The following is a 19,584-nucleotide window of genomic DNA, read 5'->3' as shown; positions in this document are numbered from 1 at the left end:
TATCCTCTATTTGTTTGACGACCGCCTTTTCAACATATTCCCTCTCYATTCTTTTGTGGAATATCTAATTTGGCAGTGTCCCTTCGGATGTCCGTCTAGGCGAACGTAATTCTTTCTGAGTTCGGCGGTGTTAGTGGCGGAGCTGGACATAAGCTGACACAGGCACCGTGAATTGTTCTCAGCTCACCCGGGATTATACTGGTCCAACCCGCTACACTGGCCCGAGGGCACTTTCACCGATGATTGACACCCGTGCAGTGTTGGCCGGGGAAACACTTTCGACACTACCCCAACCCTAACCCTATACAAACATACCACTTATAGGCCGCGAAGCCCGAATGTCAGCTGAACGCAAACAGATTCATCCCGAAACTGACACCAATGGATATAAAAGCTGTATTGAGCGACCATGGGAATGTCATATACGTCCCTTCGCAACCTGTCTAGACCCAGAGCATGAGGACATTGCACTGGCTTACACTTCCGGATATACATCGCTACATCTTATCAGTCTCTCTCCAACCTAAAAGAATGAGAGTTGCTACTCACGTGCGTCGAAGCAAAGGCATGCCGTTTCTGATCTGTTTCAGTCTGCCGAAGTCGWTCTCTGCCAAGATCACTTGCGGCCCATTCTCATTTTCGGAGCCCAGTTCAGCAACAACTTTACCCCACGGGTCGATGATCATGCTGTGTCCGTAACTCCGTCTCTTCTCACTGTGAGCGCCGGCCCTGCAACTCAGTCAGTATCAACGGTATACGTCCATCAATGTGGGATCGAGGATCATTGGCGTCCCTCAACATACTGGGCAGCAGCGATCACATAAGACTCGCACTCGATCGCTCTGGCGCGCAACAAAGGCAGCCAGTGAGCCTCGCCCGTCCTTAAAAGACCATGCATATTAGCTTTCTGATAGTGGACCAGGGAATAGCAAGAACTCACGGGACCGTAAACGCAGATGGATAAAGCAAAATGTCAGCATGCTGACGCTTGAGAGCCAATGCAATCTCAGGAAACCGCAGGTCAAAGCAGATCATCGATCCGACCTTTCCAACGGTTGTCTGGAAGGGCGCCAGGATTGATGAGCCCGGCTCGATGATTGCACTCTCTTTCATGATGGGGCCACCTTCGATCTGGACACAATACCTCAGCATAAAATTGAAGGATCTCTTCACGTTATCTTACGTCAAGATCGAACAGATGGATCTTTTGATAGCGATTCGCAATCTTCCCAGTTTCATCAATCCAGACGAGGGTGTTCTTGATGCGTTTGCTGTGGGGGTCGTCGCTTGGCTCGTGGATGCCAACCGATATTGGTAGGGAATACTTCCTAGCGTCCTGCTGTAGCCCAAGGACAAATTYTGATTTGTTGGCTGGTTTGCATAATGAGATCGTCTCCTCTTGGGAGCCTCCAATGTAATCGCTAGCTTCAGGTAGGAAAAGGGCCTGGTGGATGGGCATTGAGTGGCTATATCAAAGCAGATAATTGTACTCATCCTACCTTGGCCCCCGCAGAAACCGCCTTTTGAACGACAGCACGGCATTGGACGAGGTTGTGGCTCATTGAGCTGGTCGAGCATATCTGGCCAACTGCCTACTTGTGTATCAGCTTCGGCGAGAAGATCATGGAATATGCCGAGGTAGTACTGCGAGTGCCATGATACAAACTCCGACGGTGAAGCAAGTAGCTCTTAAGGTCACCAATGGCCGAGTATCAGTGGAAGATGCGAAGATGACTTGGAAGTGTAGGAAGCCTCATTGGGAAAGGCACGAACTGCCTAGCGCGAAATGTCGGCTTAGTAAGGTATTTTAAAGTTTACGCGCCTTTCAACAAAATTCTTTACCTCCACAAAACTTCCTCACGACACCTCCGACACGGAAAACCCATCATCACCGCAATGCCATTTCCATCACGACTACCAGATCGCCGTACCTGCCTTGTACCTGCAGAGGTACAATGACCGGTCTCTACATTGAGTTCCGACGTGGCGCCTGCGCGAGGTCGTGATGGAAATCTTCGCTGCTCAGGTATGCTTCTCTTCCCCGTCCGCTCCCGCAAGTTGCAATGATTACACAACACGAACAATCCAAAGCCTACATACCATCCGTGAAGGAACCATATATCTAGAATTACCCTGAGCTCATCCACCGTCGCACATCTGCTCAAATTCAACTCGAGGAAGGAAACGCGGCTAAGTTGAGAAGATGTAGCCAAACGTACCATGAAATACGACTCGAGCGCCAGTGTCGTGCCTGGCATGGCCGGCTGGCCTCCGGCGTCAGTAGCATCATTGCTCATGACGCCGGCCTTCTTGAAAAGGTATGTCACGTCTCCACAGCAGTCTCCCCTCCCTTATTCCTGATGATGATACACGACAATGGATGGCATTCCTCGATCGGAAGATATATATGTCGACACCAATCAGCATTAAGTTTCAGCCTTATCCGAAGGAAACTCACATAATCACACTTTGAAAGACGATTCTACTACAAGGGACACGACTAACGTTGCAATCATAGGTACACCCATCCCCGCACATCACATGCAACCATTTGAAGATGAGACCTTCAACGCGTCGGGCGGACAGACTGCACTCCTAGTTCGGCACTCGTCAAAAGCGAGGCGTACAAACCTCGCGAGTGTTGGGCGAAAGAGTTGCATGTTGAGAAAGCGTCAACTGATCCGAATCACCCATCACCAACCTTTCATACAACAGTCACTAGCGGAGCCACTGCTGACTGAAACTCCAGGTAAGGAACTCCAATTGCCCGATACCTGCACAATGATGAACAATATTCACRCTGTTTGAGCTGCCCATTGCCTAATGTGCATGTGGTGGTCCTGAAAAACAATACACTGAAAATTCTGAGAACCTCCCGCTTCCCCCCTATCATCGCCACCAATGTTCAAGAAAAGTTGGTCGATCAGCAACTGACTACTATGAGCAGGTAAGCCCACTGCGAGCAACAGTCGATGATCGAGTCCGATCTACGGACGCGCAAAGGTAAGAACTCTCTCCTGCCATTCCCATCATCGGATGATGACATTCTTATCGTGAATGGTCCGTGTGTAACGAACATGGTACCGCATACTATGTGCATTTCAAATGATTTAATGAGCCTGACGACTCGACCAACAAGACCTATCGTTACTGCGTTCTTGTTTGCCTAAGCTGACCTTGTTGCACAGGCGCAGTCATCATATGGTAAGGTTCAAGCCAGGTTTGTGGTGCTCTCAGCCCAGAGGTATGTCCTATTCACGTCCCAACGCCAGCCTAATGATTACAACCTTTCTGCGTATTACCGTGCCGCCATTTAAATCAAAATCACTGAAATTGCTCTCTCCTCGAATCTCATGCGCATATCAACGGCGTCGAGTCCAAAGCTGACGAGACAAGTGTACCTAGGTCGTAAAGTGCTCAGAGATTCCCAGTGCAGGGCAGCAAGTCTACTCAAACACTCAGGGCGCACCACAGACAAGACAGCAAGTAACGCTGGCTCTGTGGATGTGCGGTATTTATGATGACGTTATTCCTGCTAACAAGTACATGCCGTTAACAAAAATTGTCCACGACCTAGATGTCAAATCAATAAGAATTTACTTTTATCCGCCTGTACATGGCTTTCTTTCGCCTCCAATGTTTCGCCATTGTAACGTCAATCGAAGTGGGTTCCACGGCATTTTGCTTTGCTTTATGCACGTCGATCATACATGATCGACTCATGGGATAGGATCTCCAACCCCAAATAACATCAGAGCCGGTTCCGGCCGCAAATCTGTTGAGTGCGTTACATTACTTACATTTGGTGGTGGGGTGGAGGTATGATGAGGGTGCGATAGGGAGGAAGACCCCACGTGCTCAAAGTGCCTCATGCAACAATCCGGCGGTGCCATTGGCCATGCCCTTTTCCCACAGTAGCGACTGGGACACGCGACCATCACAACGTGCCCTCTAGTCAGCCAGTACGCTGCTCTGTTGTCGCCATGGACCTTTTCACTCCGGCAAATGTCCTCGTCAAGTGGCCGGCATATAGATACAGCTCTGGCACCCTACGCCGAGCAGCTGTACTACGCTCGCAGACCTGACCTCCCACCCATCAAGTCCGCCATGCCTCGCCCCAATCCTCCACCGACACCTGGATCATCAAGCGACATCTGGGGTAAAGACGGCAATCATGCGGCGCCTGATTTCAATTTGCCGCCGACTGCATATCAAGAGCACGATCGAGCGAGTACCAGCTCTACGGCCTCGTCAGGAACAGGCTCCGATTCGTCGTACAGACCAGTATCGCCAACTTCGCGTGAAACGTCTCGAAAGAGGCAGCATACTGGCGCTGTGATTACGAAGGATGATTTTGCTTTGCCTCCTCCACCCACCAGGTCTCGCAAGATTATTCAAATGCAGCCAAACACGGAACAAGAAGCGCCGACAAGCTCCAACGCCAAAGCAACTGCTGGAAAGACGCAGACGACGACGCAGGCTGGGAGTAAACGGAAGCAAACCAGCAATGGCACTACGGCTGCTGGGAGGAAGATTGCACGAAAGACGGCACATAGCTTGATCGAACGTAGGCGCAGGTCTAAGATGAACGAAGAGTTTGGTGTACTCAAGGACATGATTCCAGCTTGCAAAGGCCAGGAAATGCACAAGTTGGCGATTCTTCAGGTCGGTCGAACGATTGTATATGTTTCACTCGATGTACTGACGGCGCTTAGGCCAGCATTGAATATACCCGCTACTTGGAGCAATGCGTGTCGGATCTACAGGCGCAAAACAGTTCTTCCAACTCTCAGCCACCGCCTGTCGCATTCAGAAGGACAGAGCATAATGAAGAAGAAGACGACGATGACGAGATGGAAGACGATGAGCCCACCGACGCGCGTACATCCACGCCAGTGAATACCGGACTGCAGCAATCTTCATCCGCCATATCGCTGCCATCGCTCTCCCAGATCACGACAGCTTCGACGTCCTCGCCATCGATATTATCCACTGGCGCAGGTCGTCAATACTCCATATCCTCTGCAGCAAGTCAGTCCAGTTATTCGCCTTACTTCCCTTCCAACCAAGCCTCGCCTGCGTTCGGACCGCAGCTGCATCATGTGTCGGGCCAACCGCTCTTTACGTCGGGATTTGGCCTTGGTAGTCCGGCTCTGAAACCCGTGGATTCTGCATCCGCCCTACGTCAAATAGCAGAGGGTGCGACGGAGCTTTCTGACCAGCAACGTTTTGCGCGAAAGACTGGTCGGACTGAACGCGATCAAGATCATGAGGCTACTGCTGCCTTGCTGATGCTTAATCACGACAGGAGAAATTCTGTTCGACAAACCACAGGCATGAGCGTGAGGGATCTACTTAGCAGCTAGGCGCATACATGTATTTCTCTTTGATGGCGCAATGAAGGGATGAGATTTGATACCATAGTGGGTGTGGCTGTTCTGTTTCCGTTCTGGCCTCAAAAGAAATGGTTTTCTAGACAGGATTAACGTCGAACTGGGATGAATGGGGAGGAAGAAAAGTAATGATATTGGGTACCTTACATTTGGAAACGCAATTCGCCCCTGCCAGCCCACGTACATCGTCTCGACGAGTGAGAGTGAACAGCGGCATGTGGATGGCTCCAGCTTAGCAGGGCCTTCTACCGCCGCAGCTGAGATCGAAACGCGAGCAGACGGGAGAGAGTATTTTGACGYAATTGAAATTTGCCGCCTACCTGGAGCAGTTCAAGATGTTGTGCTTTCTGCAACAACGATAATACCCTTGAGAAGATGTTTATCGATGAGACATTTCACTCTCCGCGAGCCTGCTTCTGTTCGCGCCTGTGGCTACGTGTTGGCGAGCATTGTCGTCAATTCACCACAAGGAGAGCAGGCCACCTTCAATGTCAGGTATCGCCCAGGCTTTGTAGGTACTATCCGATATGTTGATTGGGAACTAAACAATACAGTGAGGGAGAGCAGAAGATGGGGGAGCGTAGGTAGAGGGACTATTTTGTACAGCGAACAATACAAGTACATATACAGACAGTGCAAAGGTAGTTTGTGATCCTGTTCATGTCCAAGCGTCTCGTATGGACCCACTTTCGCGTGCTTCATAGGGAGACAGCTGCGGGAGACGCGGAGTTGATCATCGGATCTTGTCCTTCCCGACTACCTGCGAACTGCAGTCTGACAGTCTTGTGMTATGATTGTGAGCATTCTAGCAATTCCGGTCAACAACGACGTGCCACGTGTTGCGCGTCCCTAATCGATGGACTGGAAGAATGCTGCGTATACCATTCATATCGACATCATGGAGTGTTGAATCAGGAATCTCCCAGGCGAATGAGACACAATGCCCGCGACGCGGGAAAGTCACATCCGCGCCTATGTGCACTTCAGGCAGCCGACGGTGTACGCAGGCGACGAATTGGAGTGCATCATCGACTTCCGAAACATAGCGCGTCCCGTGGGGACAGAAAGAGCAGACATATCCAATGGAGGAGCATTGAAGGACAGGACAATATCGCATAGTCGACAGTCCTCATTTGCGCCGAGGATAGTGTCAAGGGCACCTTCGACGGCGGCAAGCACTCAAGGCGGACTACGCGGCAATGGACATCGCCCGACGCTGTCGCTCAACGTCGTCAGTGGCTCTTCGCGCGGCGGCAATGGCACCCACTCTCAGAGTAACAGCATCTCGCACCCGGGCATGCTTGGGGGCAGTGGCAATGGCAGGCCGGCGAGAGGTCATGGAAGGTCTCTCTCCATCATGTCGCTGGGCAGCGAGGCCATTAGCGAAGGACGGGCACCCATGCTGGCCGCGATGCCCGGCCAGAGACCTGTCAGAGCACATACGCGCAGTGCCAGTCTGCAGCATCCCCCAAAGATCTCGGGCCCTTCTCCGGTGGGTCCTGGAATACCATCACAGCGACATCCATCGCCGCTCTACGAGACCACCACTCCGCCGGCGCTGCCCGAACTCCCCAGTCACCAACTACCCGCTCGTCCGGCACTTCGCAGGCCTGGGACAGTGTCTGCCGGTAGCACGCCGCAGCCGGTAAGACAGCCGAGCATTCACGTGCGSAATCCGTCCAAGTCGGACTCGAATATGAGCAGCTTCAAGTTTCCGCCGGAGAATGAGAGCGCCGCACCCGAAGCAGATGCCCGTCCCAAGATCGCGCGGACGCCATCAACAATGCATTCTGGCAAGAGGCGATCTCACTCTCCTCGGCCACCTGAGAACTGGGCGAACACAGCCAGCAACCTGAATCCACTTTCGCGTGTCATGACAGAGTCCTCAAACGACGGCACACCTCGAACTAGCAGCGAACTGTACTCGGCAAGTAATCACAGCAATGAAACGTTGACCTCGGAGGTCCCGCATCAGCAGCAGCAATTTGGGAGACTGTTGCCCAAGTTCAATCACTCCAGACAGGCGTCGCGGGCGTTGAAGGACGGGCCTGCAGAACCAGAGACGTTGATGATGGCGTATGCGCAGACTATGGGGCATTTCACACTGGATGGCAGTCTCGTCAATGCAGCTCCATTCGAGGAAGTCAAGCGAAAGGGTGTTCAGGGTAGGGGAGGCGTCGTCGGTGTTGAGCGCCCGAAACGTGCGTCGGGCCTCTTCGGCGCCCTGAGTTGGGGAAACATAGGCGAATCACTCGGTGGACTCCTTGGTGGTGATGAAATGAGCTCAATGGCACAGATGAAGGCCAGCGCTGGATCCAAGACAATCCCACTTTTATCAACACCCCAAAGTCTGCTCTTCGTCGATCTAAGACTTGCCCCTGGCGAGAGGAAGAGCTACAGCTACCGTTTTTCGCTCCCCCGTGGGCTTCCTCCCAGTCACAAAGGAAGGGCGATCAAGGTGACCTACCACTTGTCCATTGGCGTTCAAAGGCCTGAAGGTCAGGTCGTCAAGCGTGTGGAGATACCTTTCCGTGTGTTGGGGAGTTATGACTCTCGTGGCGATGCGTTGGGTCACGATCTCATGTCACCATATGTTCTGTTGCAAGACGCCGCTAGGACTAGCGTGGTGAGACCGGATGTAAAAACTCCAAACAACTTTCCACACTTCRCCGCAAAAGAAGATGCAAACCAGAAAACCCCAAAAGAGGGTCTGGAAGACTTTTTGCGTTACACCGAGAGACTGATGGAGGCGCCGGTGGACGTTCATGGTGCACTTCTCTCGCCAACGTCCCCATCGATGCCCCCATCTTTAACCCTGTCGAGACAGCAAAGCTTTTCAGAGCAATCACCAGGAAACATCAGGGAGGCCATAGATTTTGCCATCCTGCGGTCCAACTTTGCAACTCCCTCTGGCGAGTCTGGCAATTCCGACTCACAAAGTTCCAATCGCTTTAACATCACCCGCTCAGGCCATCCCGTCGCGGTTTTGACCATTCTGCGACCTGCATACCGACTGGGCGAGGCAGTGACGGGTACGATCAACTTCACAGCGCCCGATGAATCCTCTAATGGCCAACGCCAAGCCCCGAGCTACGCTGTATTGGTGGAGTTGGAATCTGCAGAGCACGTTGATCCATCTCTGGCCCTTCGAAGCAGTACCTCCATTCACCGTGTCACGCGCAAAGTACACGCCTTACAGAGAGACAACTCGTTGTTCGCCCGCCAACTCAGCTTCAACCYTGTAGTGCCGTCTAGCGCCTCGCCTTCCTTCGAGACGACGGGGGTGAGTCTAGCGTGGCGGCTCAAGATTGAGTTCACAACTCAGCGACATGTCTCCGGCCAAAGCAGTGACTTGAATGGGGCTGGCGGAGAGCTCATGGAAGAGGTTGCGCGTGATGAGAGAGGTACCACACGCATTGCGAAGGAGCGTTTGGCTGCGGACACATTTGAGATAGCCGTTCCGATCAAGGTTTACGGTGCTTTGGGCATGGACTCCTTGTGTACAGAGAGCGACGAATTGCTTGTATAGGTGGCCATCTTGTATATACAGAGACACGAAGAACTCGACGGAATGCGACGCTCCCTGACTGCTGTGTCCATTCACCTTTCGAGTAAGCTCCCACGTCGATGCTAGCATCGCGGTCAGTCAGTCTTCAACGCAGGTTGGAGTAGTAGAATCAGCGCCTACCACGAACCTGCACATTAGCAGAACGTYCCTCCCTATTCAGAGAATGACCTGTCCAGCGAAATGCGTCCCAGGCTCACGATCCTGGATACGTTGCAGTCTGATTCGATGCCGCGTTCTCATCCTGAGAAGCCTTTCTCTCAACCGAGACTGCGCTCGAGCTCGCCGTCGATCTTCTGCTTCCTCTTCCTCTTCTTCTTCTTCTTGCATGCGAATGAACAACACCACCAATACTATCACAAGCAAAAGTCTTCTCCGGCTCAAGAAATCTTCGTGGCTGATGTAGGGATTTTTGTTGAGGTTTGAAATTCCTGTCGCGCAGGCTTTGAGGACTGCGATTGTTTGATCGTCGGGATCCATTGTTCTTTGAAGCCTTGTTGTGATTTTTGATTTTGTCGCCGTCCGCAGAAAGCGTGGGAGACGAGGGAGGCGTTGTGCGAGGTTTCGTATCGTCTCGCTCCTTTTGAGTTTGCGCTGCGACGTCGGCGTGGTAGTCGGTACCAGGACATTGAATGGAGAGATTATTGAAGACTACATCGATGCTTAGACTGGCCACGGCACAGGACCTAGCTGTCAAGTGTACTTCGTATTCCAAGTACATGCACGACGTCTATGAGAGCAAAGGGGGAAAGATCGATGTCTGTCCCCAAGGGCTGGCTCCTGCGATTGAAATCTATTGGAGAGCCATAAGATCACCACCCACGCGGTGCTTGTGTCTATAACAATCGTTATCTCTTCACTTCACAGTTCCCTACATTCAACATCACTTGCTTCCACTCACTTGTGAAAATTCACGGTCTAAAGACAACGACAAGCCTCGTGGACGACAGACTCTTTCACAACACATTACATTATCAATCATTTCTGCAGCGTATACTCTATCGTATATACATTTGAGCCATGTTGGCGATCGTTTCGATCATAACATTACGGTGTTCTTATACCAGCTTACACGCGGCGCAAAAGTGCGTTTGGTCCGGCACCGTTGGCCTTGAAGAATTCAAGGATGGAGGTGTAGGTCTGAGGATGGCTGTACTGGAGGTTGAGGCCGTGTCCAGCACCAGGAACGATGTCGACCTGGAACTTGCGAGTGTTTGGGAACATGGCGGCGGAAGTCTGAGGGATCGACTTGAAGCCAGTTGGGGCGATGAAGCAGTCTCCACCACAGAATGGAACGTCCCTCTCACCGGTGATGATGAGGACCGGGGCCTTGGTAGGGTTCTTGGCGGCGGCGGCACCGCCGATGGTGAGGAGCTCACCGACGGTTACGGGCTGACCGGTCATAGTGGCAACCTCGAGGATCTTAGGGTCGAAGTCTCCCTCCTAGAATTTTGTCAGCTATGAACATAGCCACTCAAGGACGGTACTCACAGCAAAGAAGTTGGTCTGGACAGCAGAGGCGGAGGCTGGAGCGAGGTAGCCATCAACATAGGACTTCAACGCAGGGTTCAAATTCGCCTGGGTAAAGTCTGGGGTCTCATTAGCATATTTGTCGTTACTTAGGCCGAATAGTTTTGGACTCACCACCACCGTACTGGAAGAATGGCAAGAAAGTTCCATTCTGAGAGAAACCAGTAAGACCAAGACCGTCGGTAATGTCAGGATACATAGCGGCCAGAGCGTAGCTCTGTACGGAGCCGAACGAGTGTCCAACGTGAAGAACCTTCTTAAACTTGGGGACACCAGCGATCTTGCCAGCACGGAGCAGATCGGTCAGCTCCTTGAGAGCGGCAACCTCGAGAGCGACCTGAATCTCGTTGACTGGCTCGCCGTGGCTCGACATGCCTATTCCGAGGCGGTCGTGGGAGAAGGTAGCATATCCATACTCCTCGACCGCGCGGTTGACATAGCTGTAGTTGTAGTTGTTGTATGGGAAATCCCAGTACGAACGATCGAAGCCAATACCGTGGGTCAGCAGCTGGACAGTGCTAGGGGCCCCATGAGTTGGAGCGCAGTATGTGGTGGAAAGGTTGTAGGTGCCAGTGAAGTCCGTGTACTATTCCGTCATTAGGATGGTCACTTAAAACAATGGCTTCCTTAACATACTCCCTTGAGTTGCTCCTGGGTGTAGTTGTGGCCCTGGCGAGCGTTGTTGAGGATGAAGTTGGTCACATCGATGTTGCTCTTCGGCGTGAGCTTTTCCTTGTCAAACACACCGTTGCGCGCAGTGATGCACACAGGGACAGTGATGTTGTGGCAAGTCTTGCCAGAGGAGTAGATTGGAATTGTGGCCGAGACGGAACCAGCAAGGGTGGCCGCAATGGCCGCGGTAGCAAAGGACTTCATGGTAGCGATATCTGATCGTTGGCGGCTGCAAGGTGAAGAAGAAGAGCCACGGTCAATCAACATATATATAGTCGCTGGTTCGATTGTTCGAATACTGAGGATGGCGCTGGCTAACGCGGGACCACGATGGGTTTCAACCTTGAGTTTAACCATGCGACTTATTTGGAAGCACCAATGCGGTGTTTTCGAGTCTTATTACGCAGTCAGCAAAGCCTGTAAGAAAATGGAATGGAAGGGCTGATATCAGCACGTCCTACTATGATGGAGCCTCGAATGCTGCCATTCTTTCAGACTGGCACACTCGAGGTGTTCTACGCTCGACAATTCCGTCGTCAACACCTTCTCTCCCAATCCGGGGCTGCCTCATTGCTAGGTACCATGAGCCTAGCAAGCAATTGTCGGCGCGGTAGCGGATTTTGACTTTTGTCTAGCTCAGGAACTGATGTCACTAGATGCGGAACCACAAATTGCGAATGACAAAATGGACTCGTCCATTGTAGATCGTTGAACAACCGCATGGCCGCGTAGCCGCTTGTTTACGCATGCGCTGTGATGAGTCCGATGGCGATGACTCTGCAGAATCTGCTCTGTCGGATCCTGTCATTGTATCCCGTGGTCTGCAGCTGATGATGAGATGATGACAATCGAGATGCATCATCAAGGCGGATATTCATTCACTTGCTGCTGGGCACGGGCCGTGGGGTAATAGACGGAGCGCTAAGGCCCGGACGGCCAGCGCTCCGAGCGGGGAATCCGATCCTTCGCGATGATCGGGAGGAGTGAGGTCCGGTCTAGGTTTCGAGCGTCTGTTCATGAGCCATCAGCAGCAATGCACGCCAGATTAATGTGTAGACTGCCGAGAACGGCGATGTTCAGACTGTGAACCACGATATACCTAGAGATTCTCATCTCAAATTTGGAGTTGCGATCCCAGCGTGCAGGTGAGATCGGGTGCATAACAGRAGCCTAAGGTATTTGTGTATTTTATTGCATCAGTGGTGATGGCGATGTCCCGGGTGCGTGCTGACGATGACGAGCATCCTGGGATGGATCTTCTTTCACTGTTGAGCATCAGAGCCACATGCATTTTGGGCATTCGCCCGCGAGGATAACATCAGCCAAATGGACCGTCCAATTCATCTTGTGGAACACATGGAAAGCGAAAAGCAGAAATTCCCCATCCGGAATCCATGCGGTCTCGAGTCCGTCCGTGAATTCAACTTCTCACCTCCGTCAAGCATGCACTTCACACCTCACACCCAACACTTCAGCAGGCTTCAACCGCACCAGACCACCCTGCTTCCTGTGACGTAACTTTCCATTCCGCCCAAGTTAATTTGGTATGAGCAAAAAGGGCGCCGCTGCCGGCGCTGTGCCTGATGCATGGGACGACGATTGGGTGAAGGCGGCCGATGTGCGCTTCCCTGCATTTCCGCCGACAACGACGCCCGATCGCTGACCCAGTCCACAGACCCCACCCGCCGCGCAGACGACAGCGACCACATCTGGATCCGCGCCAAAGCTGAGCAAGGCCGAACGGCGGGCGCAGCATCTGGAACAGCAGAAGCAGCTATGGGACTCGGCCGAGAATCCGGCACGCTTTCACTGGCTGGAGACCCAAGGTGTCGTGCCTTTGAAGCAGGAGTTCGCCCCGCCCGTTACAGTGCTCAGCCGGAAGCCGCCAACCATTGCCAAGCGTACTGCCACAGACGGCCTCGGTCAGCTCAGTCTCGAGGATGATGAGGATAGTGAGGAGGAAGCGCGGAAGAAGCGTGAAGCCTCGATGGAAGAGCGCCAACGTCAAGCTAAGATTGAGCGCGAGGAGAAGCAGCGACGCTATGCGGAGGCGCGAGAGAGGATCATGGGCTCTTCCAATCCATCGCCCACTACCAACTCCCGTGACAGCTCGCAAGCTCGGGATACTCGACGAAGAGGTGGCAAAGCTCAGGGAACCCGACGGAGTCAACCACATTCACCTGCGGAGCCTGTTGGATCTTACAGTCCCAGCGCGAGTGCCACTCCGCAGCTGTTTGATCCGGAGGACATGGGTAGGCGCTTAGCACACCCAGGACGAGATGGAAACAACACTCCTAAGGCTGAAGGCAAGGGCGAAGGTCCCGCGAGACAGCCGCGTGGGCCTTCGGGTGGTGGATTCGGATTTGGCAATCGTGGTGGTCTTACGTGAAAGCGTTCCATCGATTGCGCTATGACCCAGAGTCGGTTCGTCAACTTGATGAGTCGTGGCTCGTCGTGGCTCGTCGTCGCTGCTTGCTCACTTGGACATGCTAGTTCTTGGAACTGCTTGGTGCAATTTTCAAGCAAAGGACGGTTCCTTCGAAAATCGGTTTGCTTCGTCAAACGCTCGCCACAACTGTCCACCCAACTTGATGAACCACTCACGTTGGATGCACTTCAACAATCGCAAGATGGAAGGCATGTCCAATTGCTCGAAAATGCGCTGGACACTCGCAGCACAATCTGTATTGAAATTTGGACATCTTGGTTCAGAGCGAAAGCAGCGGAGCACCAAAGCAGCAGAGCCGCGTCCTGCAAACTTGCCCACTCTAGAAGATGCAGCCGATCAGGTGGCAAGGTGCTTTCCTGCCTTCTGCACGAAATACACCAATGCTAGGGGAGTGGATTCCAGGAGTAGAACCAAAAATGGCTACTCTGTCATGGAACACGTCTGCAGGACGTTCGCCTGCGCTGTCGGGGATCTTTCCACCGGCATTCCTACCGCCCATCGCCATCTGAATTTCCCCATCTCTCGGACTCTCGTCTGCATAACCTTGTATTTGAAAGGCGAAATTGTTTGGTAGATCGGTCTGAAAGTGAGATGCTTGGTAGTCTCTGATGGGGCAATCTTCAGACCGATGGTCGGAGATACGTTCTCCTTCCGCCACGGTGTGAGATGGATTTGGGGACCATGATCTTCAGAGCTTGTCATCGCTGCTGTCATTGGCACTGAAGCATGGCTTAGGTAGGACGTTCTCTTCCTCGTCATCAGTATGTAGGCACAGGCTGGTCTCTTGCTATACGGCTTCGTGGAGTCTTGAGCAAATARATATCTAGGCGATGTGTTCTGGGTGCACGATGATATTGCAGCTGGTCTCGTAATATCCTTTTCTCACGTAGGTGATGCAGATTTTATCTTCGTGAATGATGAGGCATCGTACAGCGGTGCGCGTCTCGTAATTCACATTCTCTTGAGTGCTGCCGAGGTCAAGTGAGTGCATGATGACGACTCATTGATGTGTTTGGCAACATTTGCGTTGGGAGTTGTGTGAGCTTGAGTGTGATGAATCGCGTTCTAGATTGTTGGGTTTCTTGAGTTGTGCAAACAGACGACAAACGATTACTGAGGGCCCATACACGCATTTTGCGCTGTAGATGTGATAAGGTAGACATCTACTCAAGCTCMCACGGTGACCTGCTTAGGAAGGATGTCTTCCTCCTTGACTCTTGCAAGTCCTTGCTTGCCGTAGAAATCCATTGGGTACACTGTCTCCTCCACCTCCCCGGTGAGTTCATTCGTCTTCCCTTCCCAGCCCGTCCTCTGCCCAAGCACAACAAGCGCTTCATAAGGAGTCAATAAAGGCCGTGGGAACGCATAGCCCCAGTCGATACTCAACCTCGGACATGCCACCTGCACCCAGCATTCTACATCTGGCATCATGGCCAGTTTTCCCGGAAAGATTTCGCTGAGCAGCAGATTGACCCAGGTGATGCCCTTCTCTCGCAAGTGATTCTCAATCATGGTCATGGTGTGCGGATTACCTTGCCTGCCCAAGCTCCCCAGAATCAAGCCCCACTTCTTTGCTTTGCGAGCTTCGACCAGTGCTTTGGAGCGATCGGTCAGAAGCTGATCGTGGTCGTACGTTTCGTGAGTAAGACGACGCGAATACGGGTCGTATCTGTAGGCCGGTATTGAGGGATTGTGAATCATGGCACTTTCTAGATGGAATCTTCCGTCGCCAAGATACAAGATGAGGTCCACGTTCTGCTCCTTCGTCAGGCGTGGAGAAGTGCATCCTAGTATCTCACCCTTGGAGAGAGGCATGATCTGAGGGATGAGAATGTTATATCCAGCAGCTCGGAGTTGGGTGCCTGTGCCATGTAGAGTAGCATTAAATTGAATGGTCCCTACCATTGCAATTGTGCTGCCGGCCTTGAAGTTGCGCTCGATTGTAGCAAGCAGATGCTCCACGTCGATCTGTATGTCCACAAAGACATACAACGTTTGGATCTTGGTCACGTTGACGGGGATGAGACATGAGTGTGCGTAGTGAATCAGTATATCACACCCCAGCGCTCGCGCTGTGTAGTCGTCAATACAGCAAGCGCCGTACGTGACATCGCCCATGATCAGTGTACTCGCTCCCGGACAGAATTGAGTCAATATGTCGGATATGGTTGTCGCGAACAGAAGAAGTCCTTCTGGCATCTGAAGCGCAATCTTCTTGGCGCCTGAAGTCCGGATCCTATGGATTGTCTTGTGGATTTCGAAGCTGTAATTCTTGGGCAGTAGTGCGATGGCATTGTTGATACCCTCGTCGTGAAGTATATCATCTGGGACACTGTTCAAGGCTCTCGCCGGTCGACGTCGGGGAGCGACTGTACAAAGTCAGCGGACCGTTCGTCAAAGCGTATATACGCATCACTCGCACCTTGTATAGCTCCACTCTCCTCGATCGACCCGTCCGTGGTCTCTGCCCTCGCAGCAGCCTTTGCATCGGCAGCCTTACGTCCTATGAACCGCCTTTTGGGCGCTTTTGTGACAGTCTCCGCATCGCCAACGACATCAGGTCCCAAGTCAGCGATTGCGCGGTCCTCCTCCATCGCCACCTGCTGGTAGTAGTATCGACTACCCGGCTAGTTCACAGATCCACTTCCTTCCAGGTTTCTTTCACACAGGCCGTGTGCTCAACTAGAAGGAGCCCACACGTGACGATAGAGTTGAGACGACTTGACAATGTCTTGATGATTTTGAATGTCGCCGTAACTTGAAACGCTTACCTTTTGGGCCATCAGCGGGGTGTCTTTCGCCGAGGAGGAGTCATTTCGCAGACCTACACGTAAAGACTACGGGTATCTCACGAGTCTATAGCAGAGCGTGCGCAACAGGTACGAGTGGACGCTTGACACACTCGCTGATCCTTCGGCGGGCTGATTCTTGGCTCTCAGGATTTTGTGAAGTTTCGATGATACTTCGTGCCTTGCAGCAGCGGCCGAGACCCACTTTCGGCTTTTGCGGCGAGGACCCGAGTGGCGCAAGAAGGTTCTCCTAACTAACCAGACGAGAACACGCTAGCATCCTGCCGGGCACTGTGCACACGACGACGACGACACATATCGATCGAACTCTACACTACTCCATGTCTTGCATTCTTTCGAGACAATACGCACCACTTACCGCACATTAGCACGCATCGGCAGCCGTTACGCTCGTTTCTAATTGACATTCATTTTCCCCAACCTCACCCTGCCGCGTACGCATACATAACAGAAACACGCTGGCCGCCGCCGCCCGATAATTTCTTCCCGACCTTCTCTCTCTCTCTCACACACACCAGGGCAGCGACTGCGACACACGCTGATCTGTCTTAACTATGGATCGCGACTCAACGTCGCCGCCGGAACGGCACATGCGACCCCATGTCCGGCTCAACTCTGGCAGCGCGAATCTGCTCGACACCTCACAGAGCACCATATCCCGCGAGCAACTGCGCCCGACAGCAGCACGTCAGCCATCGTCGCGCTCTCTCACACAATTCTCCCGCCCGGGCACGGCCGGCTCGCTGCAGGCAGCTCCCGGCTCCCATGCGCTCTATTCCTCGCCCTTCCCCGCCGAGTCTGCCGAGTTGCTATTGCCGCCGCGAAAGAGCAAGTCTCGCAGGTTTCGTGACGACGACAGTCCGAGGCGTACCCCCGACCCTGCCAGTGGATTCGACAGTAGGAGGACATCGTGGTCGTCTGAGAGCGCAGGAAGCAGAGACTATGCGGGTCCATTTGTCTCTCCATTCGATGACTCCCGCGCACCCTCCCGCGCAGGAAGCGACGATGGAGTAAACACGCAGACCGTGAGCGAAAAGTACAACATTCTGCCCTCAGCCGGTTTGCTGCTCTTCCCCGAAGATGTTGAGAAGGATGATTATATGCACAATCCGGATCCCAACGACAAGGATGGCAGGCTCAGCTGTGCAGATCTCTTCAGCAAGCGCGGTATCATAAATCTGGGCGGGCTGGCATTGATTACGATTGGAATCTTGATTCTGTTTATCGGTTATCCCATATTGTAGGTTTCTTCGCTCTCACAGCTCGAGGCGTTAGGTACTGACATCTCCTAGAACCTTTGTTCAAGCCGCGATTAAGCCCGGTGGTGACTCTTGCACCTCTGATCCCGACTGCATATCTGACAGCATGCCTTTGATCAAGGGCGTTCGCCACGGGCTGATTGATCCGGACACTCCTGATAGTGTCAAACAGCGCATGGGTGACAATGGCAAACATCAGAGGCTTGTCTTCAGCGATGAATTCAACGACGATGGAAGAACATTCTACGACGGTGACGACCCTTACTTCCAGGCAATGGATTTCTGGTACGGTGTGACCATGGATTTGGAGTGGTACGACCCGGACGCGGCTGAGACGTCGGGCGGTGTGCTCAACTTGAAGTTCGATGCATTCAAAAACCACAATCTGAATTATCGCTCCGGAATGTTGCAATCGTGGAACAAGCTATGCTTTAAGGGAGGATATCTGGAGGCTGCGATTTCACTACCTGGGCGCGGCGATACCATAGGATTCTGGCCTGGTTTCTGGGCGATGGGCAATCTTGGCCGTCCGGGATACGCCTCGACTACGGACGGAATGTGGCCATACAGCTATCACGACAAGTGCGACGCCGGTATCACGCCTAACCAGTCTGACCCAGATGGACTCAACTATCTTCCTGGAATGAGACTCCCTGCCTGTACGTGTAGCGGTGCTGATCATCCATCTCCTGGGAAAAGTAGGAGCGCCCCAGAGATCGATGCCATCGAAGCGTCGGTAGAATATCTGACTCCGCCCATTGGCAACGCCGTTGGATCTGCTTCACAGTCTTTCCAAGTCGCACCATTCGATCCCTTCTGGCAGCCGCAAGCGCAGTGGATGGAGATCTATGACCATTCCATCACAGAGGCCAACGCCTACCAGGGAGGTGTTTATCAGGAGGCTGTATCCGCACTGTCTACTCTGAACAACGATTGGTATGACGGAAAGCAATATCAAACCTATGCATTCGAATACCAACCAGGCGGAGATGGCTACATCACCTTTTACGTTGGAGAGGAGAAGACCTTCAAGGTCACGCACAATGCAGTAGGGCCAAACGGCAACGTTGGTCAGCGCGTCATTCCAGAGGAGCCGATGGCYATAGTTGCGAACTTCGGAATGAGCAACAGTTTCTCCACTCTGAACCTCACTGGATTGATGCCTCTAATGCCCGCGACGATGCGCCTGGACTACATCCGAATTTATCAAGACGACAACGGCCAGATGACTTGTGACCCCGTCGGCTATCCGACGACGCAGTATATTGCCAATCATCCGGAGCCCTATTCAAATCCAAACTTGACTCACTGGTAAGCCGTCCATCTCATCGACTTTTTCAAATCGACGTTTTCAAAATCAGCTAACAATATATCAGGTCCCAAGCGGGTTATGAATTTCCCAAGAACGAATTCATGCATAGCTGCGATGCAGAGAGCAAGCCAAAGCCCAAGAGGTTCAAGCGGTCGGCACCTACCAGTGATACCAGCAGCAAGCCAAAGACCAGGAAGATCAAACGATCTGCACCGACCAAGGAAAGCTGGCTCCCATGGACATGATACGATACAAAGAAGACGCCAGGAGCGTCCCACTATCATGAGGGGGCTGCATTCCCTCATGCTAAACATGCCTTTTCATCCCGTGTGGAGCGGCATTTGATTGGCTCGTGAGAGCTTTGGTTTCCGGACACTTGAGAGTACGCTGCGCTGTGTCTCACAAAGACAGTGGATTGGAGTTGAACTTGAGAAGAAAAATGTCCCGCGATGATATACGATCGGGAGCACCCATTCTGCATCGCATCGACCGACTGGACTTATCGAATCCTGGACGCAGGCGCATGAATTGACTTGGCCATTTACAGGAACGGAGTTTTGTGCTATTAATATGCATTGCATCGATGGCGTGTAT

The 19,584-nt window shown here is 52.6% G+C and overlaps 8 protein-coding genes; 5 read left to right on the top strand and 3 right to left on the bottom strand.

The window, feature by feature from the left end:
- Positions 1-475: 475 nt before the first annotated feature.
- On the bottom strand, positions 476-1,657 carry RCC_02782 (probable nitrilase, putitive; the record flags this gene model as incomplete). XM_023768075.1 has 7 exons in its annotated part: positions 476-497; positions 550-729; positions 804-881; positions 941-1,131; positions 1,184-1,444; positions 1,500-1,592; positions 1,646-1,657. The coding sequence occupies 7 exons, from the start codon at positions 1,655-1,657 to the stop codon at positions 476-478; spliced, it is 837 nt and encodes a 278-aa protein (XP_023623843.1).
- Positions 1,658-2,005: 348 nt separating this feature from the next.
- Positions 2,006-3,521, top strand: RCC_12212 (uncharacterized protein; the record flags this gene model as incomplete). Of its 3 annotated transcripts, XM_023768072.1 has the most annotated exons (5): positions 2,006-2,026; positions 2,244-2,318; positions 2,948-3,003; positions 3,189-3,244; positions 3,397-3,521. In XM_023768072.1, 5 exons carry the CDS (start codon positions 2,006-2,008, stop codon positions 3,519-3,521), a joined length of 333 nt encoding a protein of 110 aa, XP_023623840.1. The 3 variants fall into 3 exon arrangements, with proteins under 3 accessions (XP_023623840.1, XP_023623841.1, XP_023623842.1); XM_023768073.1 differs by lacking the exons at positions 3,189-3,244; positions 3,397-3,521 and having other exon boundaries at positions 2,948-3,007; XM_023768074.1 differs by lacking the exons at positions 2,948-3,003; positions 3,189-3,244; positions 3,397-3,521 and adding an exon at positions 2,519-2,599.
- Positions 3,522-4,107: 586 nt separating this feature from the next.
- RCC_02780 (uncharacterized protein) lies at positions 4,108-5,366 on the top strand (the record flags this gene model as incomplete). XM_023768071.1 has 2 exons in its annotated part: positions 4,108-4,665; positions 4,716-5,366. 2 exons carry the CDS (start codon positions 4,108-4,110, stop codon positions 5,364-5,366), a joined length of 1,209 nt encoding a protein of 402 aa, XP_023623839.1.
- A 967-nt stretch (positions 5,367-6,333) lies between these two features.
- On the top strand, positions 6,334-8,922 carry RCC_02779 (related to RGP1 Reduced growth phenotype protein; the record flags this gene model as incomplete). Its single annotated transcript, XM_023768070.1, has 1 exon — positions 6,334-8,922. One exon carries the CDS (start codon positions 6,334-6,336, stop codon positions 8,920-8,922), a length of 2,589 nt encoding a protein of 862 aa, XP_023623838.1.
- Positions 8,923-10,026: 1,104 nt separating this feature from the next.
- On the bottom strand, positions 10,027-11,364 carry RCC_02778 (uncharacterized protein; the record flags this gene model as incomplete). XM_023768069.1 has 4 exons in its annotated part: positions 10,027-10,401; positions 10,450-10,547; positions 10,603-11,074; positions 11,125-11,364. The coding sequence occupies 4 exons, from the start codon at positions 11,362-11,364 to the stop codon at positions 10,027-10,029; spliced, it is 1,185 nt and encodes a 394-aa protein (XP_023623837.1).
- Positions 11,365-12,706: 1,342 nt separating this feature from the next.
- Positions 12,707-13,549, top strand: RCC_02777 (uncharacterized protein; the record flags this gene model as incomplete). XM_023768068.1 has 2 exons in its annotated part: positions 12,707-12,778; positions 12,836-13,549. 2 exons carry the CDS (start codon positions 12,707-12,709, stop codon positions 13,547-13,549), a joined length of 786 nt encoding a protein of 261 aa, XP_023623836.1.
- Positions 13,550-14,776: 1,227 nt separating this feature from the next.
- RCC_02776 (probable candidate tumor suppressor DPH2L1) lies at positions 14,777-16,203 on the bottom strand (the record flags this gene model as incomplete). XM_023768067.1 has 2 exons in its annotated part: positions 14,777-15,978; positions 16,032-16,203. The coding sequence occupies 2 exons, from the start codon at positions 16,201-16,203 to the stop codon at positions 14,777-14,779; spliced, it is 1,374 nt and encodes a 457-aa protein (XP_023623835.1).
- A 770-nt stretch (positions 16,204-16,973) lies between these two features.
- On the top strand, positions 16,974-19,235 carry RCC_02775 (related to KRE6 Glucan synthase subunit; the record flags this gene model as incomplete). XM_023768066.1 has 3 exons in its annotated part: positions 16,974-17,659; positions 17,712-18,989; positions 19,055-19,235. 3 exons carry the CDS (start codon positions 16,974-16,976, stop codon positions 19,233-19,235), a joined length of 2,145 nt encoding a protein of 714 aa, XP_023623834.1.
- Positions 19,236-19,584: the final 349 nt, after the last annotated feature.

Source organism: Ramularia collo-cygni (genome assembly GCF_900074925.1).
Source record: "Ramularia collo-cygni strain URUG2 genome assembly, contig: RCC_scaffold03, whole genome shotgun sequence".
NCBI lineage: Eukaryota > Fungi > Ascomycota > Dothideomycetes > Mycosphaerellales > Mycosphaerellaceae > Ramularia > Ramularia collo-cygni.
This window is presented reverse-complemented; position numbering and strand designations above follow the sequence as displayed.